The 25,922-nt window shown below is 38.2% G+C and overlaps 1 protein-coding gene across 1 annotated transcript; it reads left to right on the top strand.

The window, feature by feature from the left end:
• The first annotated feature begins 5,739 nt into the window (after positions 1 to 5,739).
• Positions 5,740 to 21,630, top strand: LOC134532278 (sphingosine 1-phosphate receptor 2-like). Its single transcript, XM_063368696.1, has 3 exons — positions 5,740 to 5,746; positions 6,379 to 6,622; positions 18,228 to 21,630. Exons 1-3 carry the CDS (start codon positions 5,740 to 5,742, stop codon positions 18,745 to 18,747), a joined length of 771 nt encoding a protein of 256 aa, XP_063224766.1. The 3' UTR covers positions 18,748 to 21,630.
• The last annotated feature ends 4,292 nt before the right edge of the window (positions 21,631 to 25,922 follow it).

The raw sequence follows: 25,922 nt of genomic DNA, 5'->3' as shown, positions 1-25,922 counted from the left end.
ATGCTATGCTGCAAACTGTAGTCGAATAAAACATTTTTTTTTTAAAAACAGTTAATGAGAAAATTGTACAAAGGTTGCGAAAGTGTAGAGTAAGTCACAGTGTGTGTTGCTGTTTACATGTAGATACTTCTCAAGATTCGTGCATTGTGAATAAAAAAATATGCTGTTTTAATATTCCTTAAAATTTAATTTAAATCAACAGTTGAAAGTGCCTAGGGTAGGCCAACATTATTTTATGCATAATTAACATTGTTCATGCGCACATTTTTTTGCTAATCAACTTACCTAGTCCAAATGTTTAATTTATGAAGCCACTGAATTCAATTCAATTATTTGTTTTCCAGGAGACTACACTTTTACACAAATATGGTACAAGTAGTATAGGACTCGTAAGCAAAGTTATATTTCACAATATAAGTTACCTATTTGATTATATATAAACACTTGACAAGTGACAATAAACAAAGGGTAAAATTCTTGGGTCACAGCTTTTCCGTAAATAAAATAATAAAATTCTGATAATACATTTTTTAAACACTAATGACGTTCCTCTATTTACCTTGAAAACGGCGTTTCTATATTTCTACTGGTTTCCGAGATATTGCAGTTAGATATTACAGGATCATGCCATCAGGACCAAGATATTAACTTGGATACGTGATCATGGAACTTTTACTACATTATTAATTGGTAGACAAAACAATGACAAGCTTGTAGTCAACAGAATAAAATTTATGTAAAATATTAAGGCACATCTGCCTTGCATCGTACGCGTGTGCTCCGTTTACTCGCCATATTTCAATTAACGGCCGTTCAAAGCATGTTAAATTTACATGTTCATGAATATAATATCTTACATATACATTTACTATTTACAATACTATTTACGTCGTCCACAAGCACTTAAAATTGGGTTAGGAAAATTGAAAAGCCAAATTTATCTCTCGCTGTATGAACGCACATTATACCTACATTTACAAAAATAAAATAACAGTTTCTTACGTGTGGAAAGTTAATCCACCACAACTGCCGAATCTATTAGTGCAACCAAAAGCTGGACAAGCTTGTACCATCACGTATATTCAGCGAAAAATTAAAACGGTGCCATTCAAAACAATGTAAGCATTCGCGTTTTTGCCACCTCTAGCTCTATTCTTGTCTTTCAACATCGTCTGCTAGGATACTTCATGTTTGCATTATACGCTTCCACTCCGTAGACTAATACCTCCATGGCGCGGACACGCGCGGCAGTCGGGTGACGCAGGAACAAAGACCTGGGGAGGGGCGGGAGAGGCGCCGGACAGTGTTGCCAACCTGCGCGGTAATCGCGGGGTAATATAGGTACCTGCAACGGTATACTGGAAGGCTTGCACGGCTGTACGAGAATTTCGACACGGTATATACGTTGCGTACCATTGCAGAGATTAAGGTTTTTCCAGAATGGCAATGCGTAAATATGAATGTATGATTTGGTACAAAAATCGTAAATAAATCATGATAAATTTACTTTCATAAATGTGTTATAATAAAAAAAAACATTTATGGCAATGTTTGTATTATTTATACTCTCAGAAATATCACGCAGATCTGATTATATCATCTCGAAAGGCTATCAGAAGAAGAGTTAACGTGAAAATGTATGTGATTGGTGTATTATTACTAATTTTAAGCCCAAGTTAAATGACACTGTATATATTATTAGCAGCGAATTTTAAATTTATTTTAGTTTTATCTTTAAATAAATGGTTGTTGTTGGATACAGTAATTGTTGACTAAGTCGTACTCTTGGAAGAGAGCGACTGATGGCGTGGGGGAAGTGTGAGGTGGTTGTGCGGTAGTTCTGTGACCGCGGCCCCACACTTCCCACCACGGAGGTTGGCAACCCAGGCGCCGGACTGCGCCTGCTCGCGAGGACAAGGACGGCCGGGCGTGGGGCGACCAACTCGACGGACAACGGACAGTGGCTGACGGCCGGTCCGCAGGTGAGTTCCGCGTAGCCCGGAGCGCGCATCAGCCTCAACAAAGGTTTTTTTTTATCTTTGAGTGTAACATCCTAGCTCTCGGTGCACGGCATTCGGTAGGAGTAACCACGGAGCTGCCATTTGTGGCGGATGTCGCGAACCAAAGTTCACAAAAACCAAAGGGAAACTTTACGGTATTAACGGTTAAGTGAATTTTTAACAATAGGACAATATTTCAATAAAACCTCTTGTCGCAAATCAGATCCAAAGGCGAGGTTAAGTATTTTTTTTCAAGTCAATTTTTTTTTTTTTTTTTTTAGCTTTTATTGGAGCCGTTTCATTATACAGTTAAAAATTTCGCTCTGTTCCAGCAACGAATTCTAGCGGCGGCTGTGGAAACTACGTGTGATTTGCGTCAATAAATTTAGATGAAAAGTCGATTTGCGTGTATATTTATCACGCTCGGCATTATTTTAAAGAATTCCGCGTTAAATTTCGTGTCCGAGTTTTGTTTTATTAGTGTACTAGCTGCAGTACCCAGCGTTGCCCGGGCTGAACACAGGGTGAAGGGGAACTGTTTAGAGATCAGATGTAGTTAGTACGTAATTGTCTTCTTAATTTGAATGTCAAGTGTGCAAAATAATTTATATCACTTTCAGATCCCGACAGACGTTGTTCTGCCAGTTTATAGTTATTTACCTGGTCTGTATGTAATCTAGACTCTATAAAGCAATATAGAAAAAAAACTGAAAAATAAGGGATTACTAATATTGAAAAGATTCCCTTATCTAGCTAATGCTTGGCATGCATTGCAATGCCTCATTCAGTTTTGTTTTGTAATATGTTTGAAGTAGTTACACATATACAAATAATCTATCCATGTATCTAAATATATATTTATCTCTATCTACATCTATAGTCCTATATACCTATATATGTATCTCTCTATCTGTATTAATCTCTTTATATCTACATATATACCTCTATGTATATATATCTCTATGTATTCTATATGAGGGTACTGATTTCTTCGTTGTTAATATCACACGGGTGTTTTTTTACTTGTTTGGGAAAATTAAGAATGATAAGGCATCTAGTGCGTGGCAACAATGTTAATAGGCAATAGGAAATAAACTTCTAGCGCCTGCGGCATTGTCAACACACACTTAGTACGTATACTGCATGTTGTATCTAACCCCCTCCAACGCATTTGATTCTAAATTGGACTTTTAGTAAGGATCCCTAATGTTATTGATAATATAATATAGCCTATAGCCTTCCTCGATAAATGTACTATCCAACACTGAAAGAATTTTTCAAATCGGACCAGTGGTTCCTGAGATTAGCGCGTTCAAACAAACAAACAACCAAACAAACTCTTCAGCTTTATAATATTAGTGTAGATTTGAAACATGAGAACACACGTGTTTGCTCGGTACCGAGGTTAGATGTTACACATCAGTGGAGAGTACTGGAAGAATCACATTTTTTTTTAAAAAATTATTCATCGAGTGACCACGTTGGTTCGTTGAGCTCTGTCGCGCAGTTTTACGCATGCAGACTTTCGGGTGCGATGGGTTCTGGGTTCGACTCCCGGGTAATAAATGGGTGTAAATTGGAGTTGTCGAAATTGACCATAAAAAAATCAATCAAGGCCAATGAAACTGTCAGACCGTCGTTTAATTGGTATGGTCGGCTTTTCGAAAATCTCCAACGAGTAGGGGAGCCTATTTTTCGTTCTGATTGCTCTTGAGACTGTGTTGTCGGTTTGTGCCCGCGCTAGCGGATGTTCCCTTGTAACTGGTGGCGGGTGTCTGAAAGAGAAGCCATCGCCTCGTTTGGCCGGGCCATTCGGGACGCGCTTGCTTCCGCAGTAGATGGCTGCGATCGGTGTTCTGACAGTAGACATGCACCTGAAATAAACCCAGCCAACCACGATACACAAACAATGCTACAAATCTTTTATCACACGGCTGGAGTGGAACTCTTTTCGTGAAAAGTACATGCCATCTAAACACTTCTGAAAATACAGCTTGAAAACTTAATCCAGAAATAAAATCTACTTATCGGCCCTCAGCGTATTCTGAAATGCTTTTTCTAATATCTTGAGCAGTTTTGAAATCACTTGTTTCTTCCTGAAGCTCTGCACATCGTGTGTGTGCCTGGGTAGGCCGGGCCTCTAACCACCTGCTTACCCATGCACACATTATATGTGCAGAGCTTCAGGAATAATCACACGATTCCAAAACTGCTCAAGATATTAGAGTGGTTTCAGTTTACGAAAAACATTTAAGATCACGCCGAGGTCGGACTATAGTAGTTTCTGGATTTCGTTTTCAAACTATATTATCCTGGAGAGTGAAAACGCCTTTAAAAAACACGCATTTTCGGAATAATTCTAGATACGAAAATCCCGGTGCAGTTTCTTGAAAGCACTCAAGGGACCTGCATTACATTATACCTTTATCTTCATTTCTCCGTCATATATAATGTTATGGTCAGCACTCAAATGTCATAGCTGCCCTACGCACGACGAGACGAATGCGTGCCAGTCCACAGCCTTGCGCTTAGAAACGACACGACGCTTAGAGACGACACTGTTAGAAAATACAGTAAATTTACGGACTTAAAAACGAAGAGTTCTTCGTAATTTTTGATAGCTGAATCTTCTTCAAAACTGTGGCGTATTTCAACTTCCTAGTTCCGTGACCCGTTGTAAACGGGGTAAACAGTCAAATGTAAGACTATAAAGACTTAACAAGTTTTTGAATTTTTTTTTTTGCTGGCATACAAAGATTACTCTTGTGGATTCGTGTTCAATGCAATTTTCTTAAACTTACGAAGATAACCGTCAATTAAGGAAGATCCGTGGATAATTTGTAACCAGCGTTGTTCGTAAATTCAAGGTGAACGTTTTGAGCATTGTTAAAGTTTACAAATCAAACAGTTTTACATAAGCGCATGCGCGAGTACTGCTTTGATGGGCGGGCCACTCCAAGTGTCTCTGTGCCGAGTGCCGAGTGTCGCAGACTCAAAGCAAGGAAGATAAAGAGTAGCAACTCAATTATATAACTAACGCTCTTATTTTCTTTGGAAATCTGCGAACTGTGCGGTATTCAGAGGCAACCTAACAATCTAAAAGTCGTTAACTTTTAGAAAGAAAACGTTGGCTACCTTGATTTAATTTTTTGGCCGTTCATTGCTGGGAATATTCACCATAAATGTTTCAGACTATCTATTTTCCAATACGGAACAACCAAAACACTACGTTAAAGTGCTTTATCTTTTGTTTCAAAACTTAAATAAAACTGTATAGCCGCAAAGTGTGTGTGTTGAATATCATAACTTCAGTTTAAAATTTGCAAAAAATACACACGCGCACACGTCTGCAAATTTGCGCATGTCAACCATGCTGATTGCATTGATACCAAGATAATTGAACTTTGTAAAAAAAGTTTCCAAACTATAATACAGGCTGTCCATAAAAGAATGTCCCAGTTTAAATGGTGTTTTATAATAGATTAATTTAGACTGTTTTCAACAAAACATACATTACATAAGGTAAACTAAGCTAGGGTTTTTCTTTCAGATGTTCAATATGTGAAAATTTAGTTATATGGCACACATAACATAAAGTAAAATTCTTCCCACAGTTTGATTAACACGTCCGGAGTAATGTTCTGTGTCTTAAGTCTGTTAAATAATTAGGTAGCGGCGTAACGGAGACATGATCTTTTTTAAAGCCCCAAAGGCAAAAAAAATAAAATCGAATGGAGGTATGTCAGGTGAGCGAGGAGACCAGCGACCATTACGACAAATTCCAACGGTCAGGGACTTGGTTCATCCCTCAAATAATTAGGGAAATATACTTCCTTTCACGCTGCAAGCGAGAAAAAAAAATCAAAACAGTTTGAGTTTATTTTTAATTGTAAACTTGAACCAACAATATACAACGCTTACGGTTAATACTATTAAATTTCATAGCTGGGACATTCTTTTATGAACATACTGTATTTTGCAATTGTACTCAATACGCCACTCCATTAATATACATACAATTCCACAAATTCCTGTTCTGATTTTGTTTAATTCGTTATTTTTTTTCTGTGTGTTCGAAAGTTAGATGTGGATGTTGGCAGCCGTGTTCCGCCCGTGCAGCTGCGCGGAAGCCTACAACTCACGTAGTTTCGGTTCCCTACCACGTTCGTGCAACTTCGGATTTCTTTCAAAAAATTGAAATTAAAAAAAAAATCGAAGGGTTAGGTTAGGTTAGGTTAGGTCAGTCACAACATGCTTGTTTTCATTGGAAACTTCTGATTTACCGGCTGAAGCGGCGTTAATACCAAAACGGCAAAACTTCGGAAATCTTATTCTCGCAGGGAACCGAAACTACGTGAGTTGTTTGGCGGTCGCGCAGCTGCGCGGATGTGCCTGCTGGGAGAGGGGGCAGGGGCGGCGAGCGACCCGGCGCTGGCGCTGCTGCTGGCGGCGGACGCGGTCGTGCTGGGGCTGGTGGTGGTCGTCAACTGCACCGTGGCGGCGGCGCTGCTGCGGCGGCGGCGCGCGCTGCTTTCGGCCCGCCCCGCGACCCGCTTCGCGCTCAGCATGTGCGCGGCCGACCTGGCCGTGGCCGCCGCCTGCTGCTACTACCGCTCCTTCACGTGCGTCGTCCTTCACGTCCGCCATCCAAGATGGCCGCCGGAAGTGACGTAATCCAAGATGGCCGCCGCGTATCCCCCGGATCCCCCCATCCCCCCAACTCTGTCCCAGAACATACTATACTTACCTACTCACGAACGCATTTTTAACTGTGGAAAACGAGGTATCAGCTAAATTAATTAGCAAGCAACAACAATTACAACAACATTGGCGCGTCAGATGCGGAACTCGGACACCAAGTTCTTTGAAATTTTCGCCGATCGTGATAAGTGTACGCAACGTTTCTTGACGCGAATCTCACGTAGTTTTCGCAACCACCGCTAGAATTCGCTGCCGGAGCAGCTACGTACGTCGACTTCAGAATCGTTTGAGTAGCAGACAGAAAATTTCAAACTGTATAATGCAACGGTTACGATAAAAGTGGAAAAGTTTTGAAAAAAAAAAAATACTAAACCCCGGCTTTTGACCTAATTTTCGACGTGGAGTTGTATTAAAACGCTGCCCATCTTGTTAAAATTCACTAAACAGTTAATACTATAAAGTTTGCCTTTGGCTTTGGGAACTTAAGTTCGTGCCGTTCGCTAAAGATGAAAGCGCCGTGGTTGTTACACATTTACGTTCCGTGCGACTTCCGTTCCATTCACGAAATTACTCCTTCCGAAAACCGTACACCGAGAGCTAATAGAAAAAATAAAGTATACCATTATTTTGCTATAGTATATTTCTATTATACTATTATTTTGCGCTGATGTACGATTGTTCTGTGCCAAGGTACTATGATTTTGCGCTAGTTTACTATTCTTTGGTGCTATTAATCCATAGTTTTGTGCCGTGCACCTAATATATGGGGGCAGGCATTTTTACGCGGAAGAATTCTGAAATCCTATTAGACTGTAACAAGGTATACCCGCACCAGCAGTTTCTACATTGTGATTGGTGGCCGTCTGCGAGAGAAGTCGTTACCTTCTTTGACCGAGCCACTCAGGATGCGTTTGCTTCCGCATTATATTACTATGATTGGTGTTGTAACAATCGACCTACATTGTAATTGTTTATTTGTAAATGAAACTGAAATATTAATGTCAAATTACAGATATTTTTACATTTAGGTACATGAAAACAACTGTATCACTGAAAAATAGTGTCCGCGGTAATAATGGGTTTAGGATTCTTATTCGGTAATTTATGCTTTGCTTTGTCCCAGTATCTCCAATAGTTAAAGATATTTGTAAACATTTCCCTGAATATATTTCCGGTGTTAACGCGGCGCATATTATAAAGCATGGAAAAACAAAGAAAGTTAAATTTTTGAATATTAATAAAGATCGCCGGCTTTCACGGCCATTGTCTGAAGTAGCTTCTGGTTGTAGCCGCGTCCAAGGCGAATATATCACCGACGTTTCGTTCGACAATGCAGTCGCCATCATCAGGGTCGAGTTATCTACTGAGGCTATTTTTGTTGTTGTTTGCATTGAGCCCCGAACAAGTACTCTAGTGAGTATTACCAAAAGACCATTTGATGTTTTGCTATGGAGTACCGGATCCAATGGACCTTTACCTCCTGCCTAGGGATTTGCTATTTTCTTACTCTAGAAATGCTAAGTTGCCTGCGTGTTGGTGCTTGAATCTAATTTGGCTGGTCTGCCAACCTACCATCTCTATTGAGATGACAGTCGACAGGGTCGTCAGTTACATACTTTATCCATTTTTAAAAAAAAAATTGTGATTAATTTAATGTAAAAGTTGCTTTTGCCGTAACATGTTTTGGTAAGTGTTACCCTGTGATATCCGTTTTCAATTAGTTGATTTCATTTCCTATACCTACTCCCCACTCAGATAATATTTGTCTGCCTTTACTGGTCTCTGTAGCAACGTAATTGTGAGAGGAAAACAAATAAAAAATTTTTTTTAGGGAAGTGCTGCCAATTACTACTTGTGGTGTGATAGGTTTGATAGTGAAGTTTTAAGATTCTAACTATTTCTTTGAGTGAAGTAGCTTGGCTTCTGGGTTGTAGCCGCCGCGTCCTTGGCGAACAATTCACCGAGGTTTCGGTCGACATTGCAGTCGCCATCGTCGGGGAGCAGTTACTTACTGTAGGTAACTGTCAGTAGGTAACTGCTCCCTGATGTTGGCGACTGCAATGTCGACCGAAACGTCGGCGAATTATTCGGGCCAAGGACACGGCTACAACACAGAAGCCAAGCCACTTCAGACAATGGCCGTGGAAGCCTGCGAACATTATTTCTTTGAGTTATCGTAAAAGTGAAAGAGGTAAACTGCCCGGTATGGCCTGGTTCAGGGTAGCGCTCGAGGGTGGTACTCACCACCGACACTGGTGGGCATGCTGTATGTATGGGGCCAGGGCCGGCGCGTCCATACAAGCGAACTAGGCAACCGCCTAGGGCGCCAAGTAGCTTGGGGCGGCGCAGCACGACACATAACAGCTGATATAACATGTTTAACGATTATTCAAACTAGATGAAAATGGAGATTTTTGTAACAGTTTGGAATGTTTATATTGATATAAGTAATTATTTAAAGTCCACGGTGACCTGTTTATGATTTGTAATAATTAAAAAAGTAAAAAAAAAAACACAAGCCTGCTTATATTTGATTGTTGACAAAATCTTAGGCTTAATGTGATGTATTTTGAGGCAAGGAAAAAATTTTTTTTGGGGTGTCCGGCCGGGAGGGGGTGGGGGTGGGGGGATTATGGTTTTCCGCCTAGGGCGCCAATTGACCTTGCACCGGCCCTGTATGGGGCCCACTGTCCCGGCGCAGGTACCTGTGTCCGGCGCGGCGCGCGCTGTCCCGCAGCGGGCCGGCCTGCGTGGCGCGCTTCGCCGCCATGGTCGCCGCCTACAGCGCCTCTGGCGGCAGCCTGGCCGTGCTCTCGCTGGACCGCTACTGCGCCGTCGTGCACGCGCTGCGCTACCCGGGCGTCGTGGACGAGTGGTGAGCGCGCTACCCCGCTGTGTTCGCTGCGCCGCGCCGGCTGTGCCAGGCGGGATGGTCCGGTTCGCGATGCCGCAGACACACGCAGGGCCGGATTTAGAGGTCTGGAGGCCTTGGGGCAACAGACGAGCGGAGGCCCCCTGGCCCCAAATTATTTTCCAAATAAAATCAACAATTTTTTTCAGTCGAGTTTTCCAATAAATAATTATCAAGTAGATTCCCTTAGTATTTAAAAAAAAACATACATAAATATAATCGGAGACAAGAATTATATGAAATTATTGTGGGGGCCCTCCGTTTGTGGAGGACCCGGGGCTTTCGCCCCGGTTGCCCTCCCCTAAATCCGACCCTGGACACACACACACAAACACACACACACATATATACCTATACTGTGTTAAAAATGGTTTGAATTAAAATAGTCTATTACTGAATTATTTTTAAAAGTATTTCTATATTACTAATGAATATTTCTTTGCTTGTTCGAGCATCACGCTGAAACTACTTGACCGATTTTCATGACACTGTTTGTGTTTAAATTCTCATGATTAGGATTTAGAACTCTTATATATTTTATATCGTTGCAATAAAATCACAACCAAGTGCAGCCAATATAAGGTGAGCTACTAATCCCACCAACAACCACTTCTGCCGTTGCTTCTATGCACCACATAATCTAATTTATTTATTATATTAAAATCAATAACTATTTCACGATTGATAATAACTTTTTACTATATAATGTTGTATTTAAAAAAATCACTGTGAGATAATTATCTGTAAAAGGTATTTTCTAGCAAAAAATGCCTTATTTAATAGTAGTATGTTTTGGGGGCTCCGGGGACAGGGGTGCCGGGTGCAGGATTCAGGATTGGTGACCTTTGACCTCTGACGTCATTGCCTGCCACCATTTTGGATTACGTCATTTCCGGCCGCCATCTTGGATTACATCATTTACAGCAGCCATATTGGATTACGTCATTTCCGGCCGCCATCTTGTTAAACGGCCGCCATATTGAATGACCCGTCCGCCATATTGGATAACCCGGCCGCCATCTTATATTATGTAATTTTACGACCATATTTTGTTGTTGTTGTAGAACTTTATATTATGTCACTACCAATGAGGCTTGAGGATTCGGATTTAGGATTTTACCATTATGCAATCACCATCTTGGATTACATAATTTCCGGTCGTTATTTTTTATAGAATGTTCCACCATTTTGAATACTAGAACTTTCTACTACGTAATTTCTGGCCACCATTTTGTTTTTAGAACTTTCTACCATTACATCATAACTACCAAGACTCGGGGCTTTGGATTTTCGCCATTTTGTATTCTAGAACACGTGATGACATCACGCCCGCCATTTTGAATTCTAGAACTTTATACCATTACATCACAACTAATGGAGCTTCGCATTACATCACCATCTGTAATATTAATAGTATTAATACTCTTATGCTACTGGCAGCCATCTTGGATTATACTTTTATTACTGATGTTTTTATATTTAATTTAACGCATCATATATATACAAGCATCCATATTAGTTTCCTTCTAGTGTTGAACATAAGGTCAAATGTTCCATGTAATACTTATGGTAGTATCGACCCCGATCTGAGAAAAAAATAAGGTATATATAAAACAATCACACTCATATTCGGACTTGTGATATTTTTATTCAAAGTAATAATAGCATCAATGGCAGCCGTTTAACAAGATGGCGGCCGGAAATGACGTAATCCAAAATGGCGGTCATATATGATGTAATACTGTATGATTGCATAATAATAATGGTATGATAGAGCATGCGAAAATTGAATCCAAAATGGCGATCGGAAATGATGGTGACCGGATATGACATAATCCAAGATGGGGGCAGGAAATGATGTAATCCAAGATGGCGGCCGGAAATGACGTCAGAGGTCAAAGGTCACCAATTCTGAATCCTGCACCCGGCACCCCTGTCCCCGGATCCCAAAACATACTACTTTTAATGTATTTAAAAAAAATTATTTTAAAGGTAAATTGTTATGTCAGCCAAAACATGTACTGAAATAATGATATAACGTGGCTTCCAGTTTTGGACTAGTCATCGTCTTAAAAATATTTATTTTTTACTATAGAATTCGTAAATCAATAAAAATTAGTCCGTCCCAAAATCCTTAAAAACTCAGGTTTCAATTTTTTTTTTTTTTGGAAAAATCTAAAAATTATATAAATAAAGAGTTTTCAGATGAAGGCTATATACGAATGGTTAATCCGAAACTGTTTAACACATGATTTCATTATTTCTGTACATGCTAGAACTTACATAAATGTTTGTCTTTTAAGTTCATTAAACAATATTAAATAAGAACGTTTTTTTGGAAAAAAGTTATAAAAATGAAGTATGGTTACATTAAGAAATTAAAAATAAATCATGTGCAAAACCCCCTTAATGCCCCGTGATTTGAAAACTACTCATGATATCTTAATGGGGCATTTAAGAATTCGCTGAGGGCCGATAAGTAGTTTTTATTCCGGATTATGTTTTAAAACTGAATTTTTAGAAGAGTTAGAATGGCTAAAAGGCGTGTTTTCAGAGTAATTTTCAGGCATAAAACAACCGGTACAGATTCTTGAAAGCACTCAAGGGACTTACATTCACCTTTATCTTCATTTCTATGCCAAATAATTTTACGGTCATCGCTCTTATTTCACAGTTGTTCCATGCACGACGAGAAGACTGCGCGCCAGTTCAGAGCCTTGCGCTTAGAGGCGACACCGCGCCAAAAGCACCAGCGAGCGTCGCACTTATCATCCCGCCTCGCTGACACAGACACGCCCCTGTCTCAGCAATAGGGCGGCGGGTGCGATGCGATGAATATGAATATTTTTTTTAACCGGTCACGTTCGACACATCCCGTGACGTCAAGGCAACATAAATGGCGGATGCGACAGAAATCTTCGATTAGAATAATTTTCTTATTTCCACCGCGTCACGGGCGTGACGTCAATGAATTTTTTTATGTGTTGTTTTCGAATCACCATTACAATTAGTATTTTTTTTTTAAATTTTTTGTTTCCTAAATTCATTTGCCAAATCCTTTAATTGCGTTTACGGAACGGCAGTTTTTTCCAGATGAAATTAAAATTTGAATGAAACATGTTTCCCTTAAACAAATCTTAAAGAAAGAAAAACTCGCTAGCGTTGATGCCACATGTTTCTTACGTATTTAAAGGAAAACAATTTTAAATTCAATCGTCCAACTTTGTTGGTCTCGCGGGTGAGAACCGCAAGTTCACAATGACGTGATACTTCGCTGTCGCATCGCGTGCCACGCGTCGCGCCGTCGCGCTGTTGTGATTTCAGCTGAAAGCTCGGCATCACGCGCCAAAATTAATTATTTCATTTTTTCTTGTCATTGATTTTATTTTAGTGTTTTTAGTGTCTATCTTCACGATAAACATATTTCAAATAGCGACCCTAATATCGTTTTTTAATTGTGAATGTTCAAAAATCTAAAATAATAATAATAATTTTGTATTAATTTGTATTGAAAATGTGATGAAAAATTTCCAAAAAAAAATCTGTTAAACCGATCGCTACCAAACTTCACAGGATCACCCACTGAGCTAATCTGAAGATTGCCTGAAAATATCATCAAAATCGGTCCAGCCGTTTTGTAGTCCATAGGGAACATTCATACACACATCAATATATAATATGTTTCCTCTCAATATTCCCAACATACATTCACTAAAGATAATTTGGCGTACCGCGACGGGCGATTGCAATTCAGCCTCGCGGGTTCGGACACGGCAGTAACCACGTAGCCGCGCGTGCGTCACAGTGACGTCACTGATGCCGAGAGCGGTTTGGTAGCTCCGTTCGTGGCTTCGTATGGAGTTTTAACGACGCAGCGACACGTGATAAAACTATTCAGGGTGAGTCTGAATTCGAGCGTCAGACTTCGGCTGCAGGTTCATCACGACAAAAATAAGCTGAAAACTTATTTACGACTTATGGTTTGAAATGCTTCTCGAGGCTGGTATAAGCCTTTGAATTTGGGGATTAACAACTTTTTAATTAAAAAAATAGATAAATTTTTAAAGATGGAACACTGAGCGACTGAATTGTGTCTAACTTAATGCTTTACTAGAACCACCGTGATTTTGTGGGCGCAGAAAAATAATATCATCGAAACAATCGGGGTATTAACACGTCACAAAAACATACGTGAGAAATAAAGGCGCTACTCCCAGTTCTACTTTCACCGCTACCTTTCTACGCATAATATTGCGATATGAAATCATACCTCTACCTTTAACTTGTTACGCATAACCGTGCGATGTAAAGATCATACCTTCATGTTTACCTTTGTACATACCTATAACTGCGCCGTGTAAAAACTTACCATTACTTTTATATGTATAACTGCGGAAGTGAAATCCTGCATTCACCTTTACCTTTGTATGCATAACTTTTAAATATAAAATTTACCTTTTTTCCTTTCTTCGCATACCTAATTGCGCAACGTGCTATCTGACATTCACTTTTACAGTTCTATGCATAACTATTCGACATAAGTAGTGTGCTTATGCCACTCCTGGGACATGATTTAGGATGAGGTGCGAGGCGCGGGTCAATGACCGGAGTCCGGGGTCGTCATCTTGTATTCCGGTGCGGTGACCTTAACATGGACCTAACTCCTCAACCTCCCCCTGACCCTGAAATCTGACACCTAAGGTATAATTTGACACCTCGAGCCCATTTAACCTAAATTCTCAAAATTTATTTTATTAAAAAAATATCAAACAAAAAATAAAAATGGTATTTTGTACATCATAGAGTCCAGGTTACTGGGTTCGATCCGGCAAAGTCAATGTTCGATCCGGCAAAGTCAATTAAATATAAAAAATGAATTAATATTTTCCAAGTAAATTATTAGAAACACAGAAAAAAATAACTTTGAAACCCGCACTGACATTATGTATTTCAGAGGTACTGAGTTATATTCTCTGTGAGATCAATGAAACAAATTTTTTAAGTATTTTGTCCACAATGTTACTAGGTGACTGACCTTGACCACTACTACTACCAAGGCATATATTATTTCCGCTATTGTGACTTCAGGCTAGACATCTTGGATGACGCCATTATGGATTCATCTATTAGAGTACGCTACCGCCATATTGGGTTAATTTTTGACCGCTACAATAGTGCATTCAAATATTTTAATAATTTTTTCTGAATATTTTAATATTTTGTTTTTGATCTTAGCTTTCGGTATACGGAATTTAGTAGGAGTAATTTCGTGAAAATGGAACGGAAGTCGATTAAGGGAAATGTGCGACCAAGATGGCGGGCCCGCGTATAGTAACATAAACCCGTAAATAGTCACTTTCGAAAACCTTAGGGGACATACCGGAGGTATTGGTGGGCCAAATGAAGTTTATGATTGTGAAACTACCCTGGAATATATTTGGTTATCTAAAATAGTCATTAAAATCAGTAATTTCATGTGTTTAAATTTGTAAGAAACCTGGCATTACACTTATTATAATCTATATTTTCTTTCTTAATTTCCAATAGGCTTAGTACCACTGTGGTGAAGTACGCGCTTGGTGATATCAAGGGTTGCGGTTGAATTCTCGTCATTGAAGAAACTTTTTAAATAACATTATAATAAAATAATTCTATTTAATAATGTTGAATCAGCTCAATAACGTTAATGTTTGTTTGTAGGAAGCATTTACAGACTGATTTCAGTCGTTAAAAAGAATTATACAAATATATACTCAGTTTTATAATATAAGTTTTAGAATGGTCCATGTTAATATTTTAGTAATGTCATAAAAGTATAAATGCTTTATGTGCGGAAACTTTATAGTATTAACTGTTCAGTGAATTTGAACAATATGGACATGATTATAATAAAAGTCGTTATCGAAAATCAAGCCCAAACCCGGGTTTAGGATTATTTTTCCCCCAAGTCTTTTCCGTATTTATCGGAGCCGTTCCGTATAGTTTAAAATTTCCTGTTTATTTCGATCTGATATCTGCGCGTGTTGGCGGCAAGCAGCGTTTACGATTCAGGCAGCGAATTCTAGCGACGGGCGCAGAAAATATGTGTGTGATTCGCTTTCAGAGAATCTGGTATCTGAAAAGCGAATATTTTATTTGTCAGTTTATTTATCACTCTGACCATTATTTGGAATATTTCTATATTAAATTTCACGTCCAAGTTTCGTATTATAAGTTATTTGTATACTAGCTGCAATACCCGGCGTTGCCCGGGCTGAACACACGGTGTAGTTAGTAATTGTCTTCTTAATTTGAATGTCAAGTGTGAAAATTAATTTATATCATTTTCTGATCCCGACAGACGTTGTTCTGCCAGTTTATAGTTATTTACCTGGTCTGTATGTAATTTAGACTTTATAAAGCAACATAGAAAAAAAGCTGAAAAATAAGAGATTACTAATATTGAAAATATTCCATTATCTAGCTAATGCTCGGCCTGCATTGCAATGCCTCATTCAGTTTTGTTTTGTAATATGTTTTAAGTAGTTCCACATATACAAATCATCTATCCATCTCTCTATATATATATTTATCTCTATCTACATCTATATATATCTATGTATCTCTCTTTCTCTATTTATCTCTTTATATCTACATATATACTTTCCACTAACTATATCTTCTATATATAAGTCTCTATATAGCTCTATACATCTATAGGTATATCACTTTATCTAACCCATTTCATTCTCTATACCTCGCTCTATCTCAACTTATCTCTCCGTCTCTATCTCACTCTATATATATATATTACTCTATCTCTGTCTCTCTTTTATATTTAAATAAATTGTGTCATGCGTGCGCACTTATACAAAAAAACAGACGAAGTGCCGCTATATAAAATGAAATAAACACATTTTTGACACGATTCGTGCTCCAACTATTGAAAAATAGTTATACCGTCTCAGTAACCTTCATGGACATGCGCATAACAAATCACCAAAATTTCATCGCAATCGGATGAATGGTATAGGAACGCATACGGCACAAACAAACGAAAATTAAAGACATGACAAACGCATCAAATGATAGTGCGTTTAAAATTCAAGGTAACTCTATCTAGTGACGAAGTTAAGAACAAAACTGTTATTAGCGCCTTTATTTTGCTAGCCGCTGCGAGCTCCACTAAGCGGACTGGTCTCACCAAGGAGAAAAATATGAATTTGCCAGACCTTACTGTGTATGATCGTGTGTCAGACATAGAGAAATGACACTCACTCACTATTTGTATGTCTAAGACCTATGATTTTTTCTGTTATAAAATAAAATTATCACTTTTTCACTCCCTTAGGGATGGAATTTCATATTAATATGGGGTCTATGTGTTAATTCAGGTTATAAGCTAGCTGTAGGCCAAATTTCAATCAAATTCATTCAGTAGTTTTTACGTGAAAGAGTAACAAACATCCATCCATACTTACAAACTTTCGCGTTTATAATATTAGTAGGACATGAACAACATGAGAACACATTACCTTTCTCTTTACCGAGATTATATGTTTACACGTCACTGACGAGTAGGCGCACTGAAAGACTTCCTCACGTTGTTTTTTATTAAATGACCTTGCTGAGATTGAACAAACTACGCTGGACTCAATGCTCAGTTCTGTAAGAAATACTTTTTATTATTGTTTTTAAAACTTTTAAAATATATTTTTAGTAATATATTTTTGTTGATATTTTTGGTGTCAAAATACACACCAGGTTTCATATTTACCAGACGTGACAGATTACAATGTCAGAGTCAAAGGTTGAGGTCATGTTTGGAGGTTAAGGTCTACGGAATCCAAGTAGGCGACACCGGGTTAAGGTTATCGACCCGCGCCTGGCATCCCAATCCTGAATCCTGTCCCAGAAGTGGTGTAAGCACACTAATGACGAAAAAAAAATATCTTAGGGGCCCATGCTTGTATACAGTTGTGCCTTCAGTTATCAGTTTGGCATGTTGGGAAATGGTTTGGAGTGTATGTACATGTGCAGAATAATTTCGTGGGGAAAATGTCACCAGTTGATGAGCTGTAAGTGTACCCAAATGACTGACACAATTACTTAGTTATGCATAGTTAAGGAAACGTAGTCGCGGCTTTTAAATATGCAGGGCCGGTGCAAGGTAACTTGGCGCCCTAGGCGAAAAACCTTATGCCCCCCTCCCCCCCACGGCCGGAAACCCCAAAAAAAATTTTCCTTGCCTCAAAATACATCACGTAAGCCTAAGATTGTGTCAACAATCAAATGTAAGCAGGCTTCTATTTTTTTTACTTTTTTACTTATTACAAATCATAAACAGGTCACCGTGGACTTTAAATAATTACTTATATCAATATAAACATTCCAAACTGTTACAAAAATTCATTTTCATCTAGTTTCAATAATCGTTAAACATATTATATCAGCTGTTGTGTGTCGTGCTGCGCCGCCCCCAGCTACTTGGCGCCCTAGGCGGTTGCCTAGTTCGCCTGTATGGACGCGCCGGCCCTGTAAATATGGTATCTTTTTAAAACATAAAAAATGATGCTTGAATGATAAAACTACTCCGCTAGCTATCTGTTACCAAGCGGACGGAACACGATGTGCAGCACGTCGTGGCTGGTGGTGGCCGGCGTGTGGCTCCTCGCCGCGGCCCTGGCCGCCGTGCTGCTCGTGTGGAACCACTGGGCGCCCCAGCAGCCTTGCGAAGAGCAGTTCGTGGTGCCGCCGTGGTACCTGGCCGCCGTCACCCCCGCCTTCCACTGCCTCGTGCTGCTCGTCGTGGCCGCCACGCACTACAGGATCCACCGCCTGGCGCGCCGCAAGAGCGAGGCCCGCCGCCCGCCGTCGGCGCGGGTGCTCGTGCTGCTCACGTCGTGCTACGTCGCCTGCTGGCTGCCCTGCCTCCTCGTGCTGGTGGCCAGGCAGTTCCTGCGCCGGCGCAGCGAGGTCGTCGAGCGGGTCTTCCACGCCTCGCTCTCCTTCGCCACGCTCAACAACGTCTTCAACTCCTTCATCTTCTCCTGGAAGAACACGGTGGTGCGCGCGGCCGTCGTGGACTTGTTCCGGCGCGGCCGCGATCTCGGAGAGGTCGCGACACCCGTCAGATGGACAGAGACGATCATCTGATCACTCCCTCCCTCTTCTTCGACACCTTCAACGGTGTCTTCAAATATTCCATATTCCCGTGGAAGAACACCGTGGTGCGCGCGGCCGTCGTGGACTTGTTCCGGCGTGGCCGTGATCTCGGAGAGGTCACGACACCCGTCAGATGGACAGAGACGATCATCTGATCACTCCCTCCCTCTTCTTCGACGCCTTCAACGGTGTCTTCAAATATTCCATATTCCCGTGGAAGAACACGGTGGTGCGCGCGGCCGTCGTGGACTTGTTCCGGCGTGGCCGTGATCCCGGAGAGGTCGCGACACCCGTCAGATGGACAGAGACGATCATCTGATCACTCCCTCCCTCTTCTTCGACGCCTTCAACGGTGTCTTCAACTATTCCATATTCCCGTGGAAGAACACGGTGGTGCGCGCGGCCGTCGTGGACTTGTTCCGGCGTGGCCGTGATCCCGGAGAGGTCGCGACACCCGTCAGATGGACAGAGACGATCATCTGATCACTCCCTCCCTCTTCTTCGACGCCTTCAACGGTGTCTTCAACTATTCCATATTCCCGTGGAAGAACACGGTGGTGGGACTGGCCATACTGGACCTGTTCAGGTGTAGTCGTGATCTCGGAGACGTTGCAAGACGTTCAAGAACACCCTTAAGATGTCCAGACATGGTCATTTAATCACTCCCTAACCATTCATCGCCACCTTCATCACTGCATTCAAGAATATTATAGATTATCTTTGAAGAACACATTGGTACACACTCCTCTGGACAGCTCGGACATTTTCAGACAAAATAACGACCTCAAAATTTTCGTGCAGATCTCTCACTATTTTTGAAAGGACAGAAACGATCATTTGGTAACCTCCTCCCTCTTTGCAACCTTCGACGTCTTTATCTGCTTCATATTCTCAATGGAAGAACACGGTGGTACGCGAGGCAGTTCTGGACCTTTCCCACCGTGATCTAGGAGATACAGCAGATGTTACGATACCTATAAGTTTCAAATAGGTATACCATATTTGATCACTACTCACTTATTAAAATTCTTTTAACTCCCTCTTCAAATACTTTTTTTTCCTTCTCCTGGGAGAACACTTGTGCATGTGCTCGTAATGAACATATCTAAGTGCAGTTTTAATTATGTTCTTTACAATGTCGCTATAACTTTCGCGGAGCCCGTAAGATTGACAGAAAAGATAATATGACCACTTATTTTTTTCCCACCACCACCCTCAACTATGATTTCAACTTCTCCGTACCCTCCTTAAAGAGCATCGTGGTAACATTTACTGTCTTTGACGTTTTAAAATGCAATAGATGATTTTTGAGGTATTGCGACATGTTTAGCTAGGTTCGTAGAATGGAAAAATTCTATATCTTCATCTCCTTACTCATATTTAGTGCATTCACCTCATACTTAGGTGGCAGGATGGTTTTAAGATGATATCTTTTCTGCGTGAGCTTGAAACATCCAAGAGTACGTGCAAGAACTTAAAACACAGCTAACACTTAAGGTTCAGTGTGACACACTATTTTTTTGTAATTATTATTACTTTAGGCCTTTTCCTATTAATTGAAACGAAATTTAAATAATCAAAATGACGTGTGGGACCAAGCCTTAAGTCTAGTGGTCATGGACTCGAAAACATTTGGTAGTTAAATAAAATAAAAGGCAGCATCAGATAAAAATTGTTCATGGAAAATGGCAAGGTAGGTAACTTTATATATACAGAATGTCCATAAGAAAATGTCCCAGTTTCAATGGTATATAATAACAGTTTAATTTAGACTATTTACAACAAATCATACATAAAATTGAAGGTAAACTAACCTAGCTTTTCTCACAAATGTTCACTATGTGCACCTTTAGTTGTACGTCACACATTCAACCTAAAATCCAATTCTTCCCACACTCTGGGTAACACGTCCGGAGAAATGGAAGTAACAGCCTCTTTAATTCAGTGTCTAAACTCTGGCAAATCATTAGGTAGTGGCAGCCTTCTTTAATAAAGCCCCCAAGGAAAAGATCGCATGGCATGACCAACCCAACGGTCAGGGGCTTGGACTTTCAACCACTCTCGTACAAAGAGATTCAAATGGGGAGGGGCTCCATCCTGTTGCCAAATAAAGTTTACGAGTTCACCCTCTACTAATTGGGGAAAAAGGCATTCTTTCGCGTTCCAAGCGAGAAAACAACAAAGCAGTATTCGCACATGCGCTTGAACCAACACCCTACAACGCTTACAATGGATTCTGTTAAATTTTATAACTGGGACATTATTTTATGGACAAACTTTATATCGGCCTTGATAACACTTCTTCATCCATAAATGGAGAATATTTGCCGGAAACTCCGGGGTAAACGATTATGATTCCGAAGAAACCTCCATTAAAGTCTTGGAAATCAAACATGTCTGATAGACTGTTTGATGTTCTTTAAATACATAAAAATTATGCTTTATCATGTTTTGAAGACCATTTTATTTGTAATTTATTGCACTATAAAGTGCAATGAAAAAATGTTAGTACAGTAGAATCGTAAATATATGTATTTTCATAATTATGAGTTTACATCTTTCTGTAAGTTTTAAGTGACTAATATAGCAGCTGAACATGTAAAATATTTAAATGAAAAATGTCTAAGTGTTTAAAAGTGCTTGGTTTAAACTTAAATGCGTTAGATAATTAAATTTGTTAGCTCAAAAATAAAATGAATCCATTATACTCAGCTTATAGGAAAATGCACCATAAAATGGTTAAGACCGGCAGGAATTCGTGGTACTGGGTTGGATACATATTAAAAAAAACAAAAAAAAAACAATTTTGTAAACATAAAAAAAATTAAAATATGTACGTTTATATATATTCTATAGAATATCATCAGTATTAGTCAGTGCAAAAAATTATTTGATATTTGTTTAACAGAGTACCAAAATCTGTTTTAAAATTACTGTAAATATACTATAATACAAGTATATGTAAATATATATGTAATTATACCTGCATTGATACTGAAATTTAAAAGTCTTATGAAAGCAGTCATTAACAAAAATTAATTAAATTAATGACATTCAACTACCAAATAAAATATTTATTGTATTTTGTATACATAACATTGTATTTAAAGTAGCATTATTATTTTTGTTGTGTTTTTTTTTCATTATAACCTCACAGGCTGTTTTTACCCAGAAATATTATCCAATTAATTATATTTCAATGATTTTGCCAGTGATTAACAAAGAATAGTGCAGAAATTTAAGGTGATGGGGCATCGTAGGGCCATATATTATTTTTATTTGGTTCATACGTATAAGCTAGACTAGAAAACATTGGGTTATTGATAACTTTTCTCTCATTATTTTCTTTCATACTAGTTAATAACCCGCGGCTTCGTTCACGTAATTTTAGAGTATTGCTAAAATCTTACTATTGAAAAACAGTATGTCAATAATTCCAAACATTTTTACTAAATATACACAATACATTTTTAGGCACATAAAATATTTATTTCATAACATAACCGTTTAAGAATGATATTTTTTTAAGAAGTTATATGTAGGCCTTTTAAATTTTTAGGATAGATTAAGTATCTGATTTTAAAACTTCTGATTTAGAGTGTTCGCAAATACAATTGACTTTGAATAAATCACACTTACCTTCTTTTATTTTCACGAGGTAGACAATTTATAAAATGGTATAACTCACGCCTATATTATTTGAACTAAGTTAATACCATTTTTTTTACGCTGACACTTTCATTTACTATGATTAAACCTATGTTTAGAATAGTTAAAATATACATACTTTATTAGAAACTAGCTGCAGTACCCGGTGTTGCCCGGGCTGAACACAGGGTGAAGGGGACCTTATTCTAAATCAGATGTAGTTAGTAATTGTCTTCTTAATTTGAATGTCAAGTGTGCAAAATATTTTATATCACTTTCAGATCCCGACAGACGTTGTTCTGCCAGTGTATAGTTATTTACCTTTATATTTTATCTATAAATTGGTGGTCTGAATGTAATCTAGACTCTATAAAGCACTATAGAAAAAATCTGAAAAAAGGAGATTACTAATATTAAAAAGATTCCATTATCTAGATAATGCTCGGCATGCATTGCAATGCCTCATTCAGTTTTGTTTTGTAATATGTTTGAAGTAGTTACACATATGCAAATCATCTATCCATCTCTCTAAATATATATTTATCTCTATCTACATCTATTTATATCTATGCATCTCTCTATCTCTATTTATCTCTTTATATCTACATATATACATATATACATCCCACTATCTGTATCTCTTCTATATATAAATCTCTATATAGCTCTATACATCTATATATCTTTATCTAACCCATTTCATTATCTATACCTCGCTCTATCTCATCTTATCTTTCTGTCTCTCTCTATCTTACTATATATATATATCACTCCATTTCAGGCACTCTTTTATATTTAAATAAATTGTGTCATGCGTGCACACTTATAAAAAAACAGACGAAGTGCCGCTATATAATATGGAAAAAAAAAAAACACATTCTTTGAAAAGATTTGTGCTCCAACTATTGCAAAATAGTTATACCGTCTCAGAAACCTTCAGGGGCATGCGCATAACAACTCACCAAAATTTCAACGCAATCGGATGAATGGTATAGAAACGCATACGGCACAAACAAACGAAAATTAAAGACATGACAAACGCATCAAACAATGGTGCGTTTAAAATTCAAGGCAACTCTATCTATTGACGAATTTAAGAACAAAACTGTTATTAGCGCCTTTATTTTTCTAGCCGCTGCGAGCTCCACTAAGCGGACTGGTCTCACCAAGGAAAAAAATATGAATTTGCCAGACCTTACTGTGTATGATCGTGTGGCAAACATAGAGAAATGACACTCACTATTTGTATGTCTATGACCTATGATTTTTTCTGTTATAAAATGAAATTATCACTTTTCACTTCTTTAGGGATGGAATTTCATATCAATATGTGGTTTATGTGTTAATCCAGGTTATGAGCTCACTTTAGGTCATATTTAATCCAGATCCGTTCAGCCGTTCTGGCGTAATTGAGTAACAAACATCCATCCATCCATCCATCCAAACTTTCACATTTATAATATTAGTGGGATTAATCAAATAATTTTACTTTATCACAAATACCGTCTATTATTTAAGGATATTTGATACAATCACATTTTATTTGAAATGTAGAGTACAGATATAATATTTATTATCCAACATATTAAATGCTATTTAGTTTGCTAAGTATTTCTTAAACAAAACCCCCAAAATCTTATTCCTTTAGTCTTCTCCCAAAAGAAATGCAATATAAAAATTAATAAATCCATACTAATATTATAAAGCTGAAGAGTTTGTTTGTTTGTTTGTTTGAACGCGCTAATCTCAGGAACCACTGGTCCGATTTGAAAAATTCTTTCAGTTTTGGATAGTACATTTATTATTTATATTATATTATCAATTACATTAGGGATCCTTACTAAAAGTCCAATTTAGAATCAAATGCGTTGGAGGGGGTTAGATACAACATGCAGTAAACGTACGAAGTGTGTGTTGACAATGCCGCAGGCGCTAGAAGTTTATTTCCTATTGTCTATTAACATTGTTGCCACGCACTAGATGCCTTATCATTCTTAATTTCCCCATACAAGTAAAAAACACCCGTGTGATATTAACAACGAAGCTATCAGTACCCTCATATAGAATACATAGAGATAGTGTGAGATATATATGTAGATATAAAGAGATAAATACAGTGAGATATATATGTAGATATAAAGAGATAAATACAGATAGAGAGATACATAGATATATAGGACTATAGATGTAGATAGAGATAAATATATATTTAGAGACATGGATAGATTATTTGTATATGTGTAACTACTTCAAACATATTACAAAACAAAACTGAATGAGGCATTGCAATGCATGCCAAGCATTAGCTAGATAATGGAATATTTTCAATATTAGTAATCCCTTATTTTTCAGTTTTTTTTTCTATATTGCTTTATAGAGTCTAGATTACATACAGACCAGGTAAATAACTATAAACTGGCAGAACAACGTCTGTCGGGATCTGAAAGTGATATAAATTATTTTGCACACTTGAAATTCAAATTAAGAAGACAATTACGAACTACATCTGATCTCTAAACAGTTCCCCTTCACCCTGTGTTCAGCCCGGGCAACGCTGGGTACTGCAGCTAGTAAGTAAATATGGTGTTGAAATTAGTGTAGATACTACTTCTCCTATTACTCTGAAGAGAAATTACTATTATTTGTCCTGGTGTGTGTGTTCCGATGATGGCCATACACACTGAGGTACAAATTCTGTAAAACTTCCCATATGAAATAATAATGAAAATACTCAATAGGTTAGTGTCTAAACAATTTGAACCCAAAATTATAACTTTATAAACAGTGTTAGGACTATAATCATATATTTATATTTAGACCATAGTAAATAAGAAATCATGTGTGATCAAGATAATGTACTATATTAGCAGTATTTTCATACATACAAAACCCTTTGGTACAGTTCAACACTAGACTCTTAATTGCAGTGACACACACACTACACACAATAACTCTGCACAATGATATATGTCACTATATATACACAGAAAATAATCATGAGACAAAGAATTAACTTACACATAAAACAAAGCTACTCAAATAAGGACTCTCCTTTAACTTATAATACAATATAAAAATATTTAACTATTTTATTTTAGGATGGTGCACTATTTTCAATAGTTTATAATGATTTTTGCTCTTGCGTAAGATAAAAAAAATAATATTTGCAGCTTTAAAAAAAATCTTTCTCAGGAAAATAAATGTTAACACTTTAAAGTGTTCCTGCTATCTTGCGGTTTTTGCACGAAAATCAAATAAAATCAGACCACTAAGACAATCAGTCAGAGCTTAAAATGGTGCAATATTGTAATTCACTATGGGGCATAAAACATTTAATATTTCAGCAAATTCACTTTAACGTTCTGGTTAATGCACGTAGAGAAATAAAAGTTTCTCGAAATGAATAAATAAACTTTCAATGATTCAAAAATCTTCACAGTAAATTGGAAAGAGCTTACCTCAAATCCTTCCAACAAAGGTAGCGTAAGCATATATTCTTACTCATGGATTATCAAAAG

The sequence above is a fragment of the Bacillus rossius genome, chromosome 5 (genome assembly GCF_032445375.1).
Source record: "Bacillus rossius redtenbacheri isolate Brsri chromosome 5, Brsri_v3, whole genome shotgun sequence".
NCBI lineage: Eukaryota > Metazoa > Arthropoda > Insecta > Phasmatodea > Bacillidae > Bacillus > Bacillus rossius.
Note: the sequence above shows the minus strand (reverse complement) of the source record. Positions and strands in the feature narration are given on the sequence as shown.

Coding starts and splice junctions, on each gene's coding strand:
- LOC134532278 (XM_063368696.1), top strand. Junction 6,623..18,227: donor TGCTACTACCGCTCCTTCAC/GTGCGTCGTCCT, acceptor CACGATGTGCAG/CACGTCGTGGCTGGTGGTGG.